The following is a 2,020-nucleotide window of genomic DNA, read 5'->3' as shown; positions in this document are numbered from 1 at the left end:
TTGGTAACAGTTGTGCTGCCAGAAGTTCGTGGTTTGGCCATTCACCACCAATACGGCGTATAATACCCTGAGCGAGAAAAGTCTGTTTTCTTAAGCTAGAAAAGTCGGCTAATTGCATGTATTTGTCGGCTGGGCTGTGTTTATAAGTGCACGTCACTGTGGGCCGGGCCGAATATATAGAAAGAGAAAATGTCTCGGCTTGGACGCCTTTTGCAATCTTCCTAGGATCGAACCGCCTCCAACCCCCCAAATAACTAGTCCATCCGATTCTTCCCTAAAAAAACAACTAGTCCATCCGATCCAACACGACAGATCAATCCCATCATGGAAGGAGACGGCAACGAGATCTCGCGCCTGTCGGAGGAGCTCCTCGCGTCGATCATCTCCCTCACGTCGCCGCCTGACGCCGGACGCTGTGCCGCCGTCTCCCGGGCCTTCCTCGCCGCCGCGGACTCTGCGCCGTCTGGTCCTCCTTCCTGCCCCGCGACCTCCCACGGTTCGCTCAAGGCGTGCTCCGCCGCGCGCCGCCGTCCAAGAAGGGATTGTTCAGATGCCTCTCCGATCAACCGGCGCTCCTCCCAGGCAACTTCGTGGTACGTGCAGTACAGATCCCATGCAAATGTAATCGCCCAACCCAACTACATTGGGTGCTTGCGTCCTTTTCTACTCGATCAAAATTCAGAATTCTGCCGGTCTTTTGTGCAGAGCATGTGGCTGGACCGGGCTACGGGCGCCAAGTGCTACATGCTCTCGGCGAGATCCCTGCATATTTCGTGGGGCGAGACAAGACAATACTGGGAGTGGATCAAGCTCCGTTCTGATGAGATCCAAGCAAACAAGAGGTTCATAGTAATTAGGCTTATAAATTTAGTTCCTATCATCTCTAATCTGATGGTATTCGTTCCATGCAGTGTTAGTACTAACCATACCCATACCCTTGCATTTGCGACAGCTTCGGTGAAGCAGCTCAACTTCGGGGAGTTTGGTGGCTGTTAATCCGTGGCGAAATACATAGCACAATGCTCAGCCCAAACTCCAAGTACGCTGCTTACATGGTGTTCAAGCTAGCCGATGTGTTCTTCAATCTCGATTTCCCGTTTCAAGAGGCATCAATCAGTGTTGGAGGGAATGACTCAACACGCCAAGTTTGCCTCCAAGCCTGCGTGGAGGATGGGGATGGGGATGACGGGGTACCTCGCAAACATATCTTGAGGGCAATTGCAAGCTGGGAAAACCAGCAGCTGCCTCGTACGAGCTATCATGCAATTCCTCTCACAGATGATGTTATGCTCCCTCGAAAAAGGGCTGACAGCTGGATGGAGGTCGAGCTTGGCGAGTTCTACAATGGACAAGGCTGCGATAGCGAGGTGTCTGTGTGCCTAAAGGAAACAGAAGGAGGAGTTTACAAGGCTGGTCTTATTGTGTGGGGTATTGAGATTAGAACTAAGCGATGATGTTGATGAGCTTGTTGGGTTAAGAGCCGTCGTCTGCATTCCTTTCTAAAAAACAATCTGTTTGAGTTGTTGCAAGTGAAAGCTTAACTATCCATCTAAATTTCACCTCGATCACTAGATTAACGCGTATGCCAAGTTAAGGTTTTTATTTATGTCTTTTAGATGATACGAAATTTTATTCATGTTGTATTAAAGAAGGTACAACGTGCATCAGGAGATTTTGCCGGCATGAACACAACCCACAAAAGCAAAGTAAAGAAAGAACATCCACGGCCGTCCTTCATTTTGTCCATTTAGTCGATTCTCAGCATAATAAATTTAGCCAACACCTGCAAACTAATCTATTTTAAGTACTGATATTCCGGCCGGGTTTCATCCGCCGGCGAGGGCAGCGGCTGGTGTTCCTTGATGCCGACGAGGTTGTGATCGACGGTCAGGGATGGCGCGACGACGCAGGCTTCGTAGAGGGCCAGATAGTACAGTTCCCGTGCCACTTGGATAGGATTGCGGCGTCTGGCCGGTGGGGCGAGCGCGATGCGAATTCCAATGTGAGTAATGGCAAGAGG

At 50.3% G+C, this 2,020-nt stretch overlaps 1 protein-coding gene across 1 annotated transcript; it reads left to right on the top strand.

Moving 5' to 3' along the window:
- The first annotated feature begins 502 nt into the window (after window positions 1–502).
- On the top strand, window positions 503–1,458 carry LOC119345012 (F-box protein PP2-B10-like). The gene is made up of 3 exons (XM_037615259.1): window positions 503–593; window positions 706–842; window positions 953–1,458. The coding sequence occupies exons 2-3, from the start codon at window positions 709–711 to the stop codon at window positions 1,452–1,454; spliced, it is 636 nt and encodes a 211-aa protein (XP_037471156.1). The 5' UTR covers window positions 503–593; window positions 706–708; the 3' UTR covers window positions 1,455–1,458.
- The last annotated feature ends 562 nt before the right edge of the window (window positions 1,459–2,020 follow it).

The sequence above is a fragment of the Triticum dicoccoides genome, unplaced genomic scaffold (assembly GCF_002162155.2).
Source record: "Triticum dicoccoides isolate Atlit2015 ecotype Zavitan unplaced genomic scaffold, WEW_v2.0 scaffold19857, whole genome shotgun sequence".
NCBI classification, from domain to species: domain Eukaryota; kingdom Viridiplantae; phylum Streptophyta; class Magnoliopsida; order Poales; family Poaceae; genus Triticum; species Triticum dicoccoides.
The sequence above is the reverse complement of the archived record's forward strand: the minus strand, read 5'-3'. Positions and strand labels throughout refer to the sequence as shown.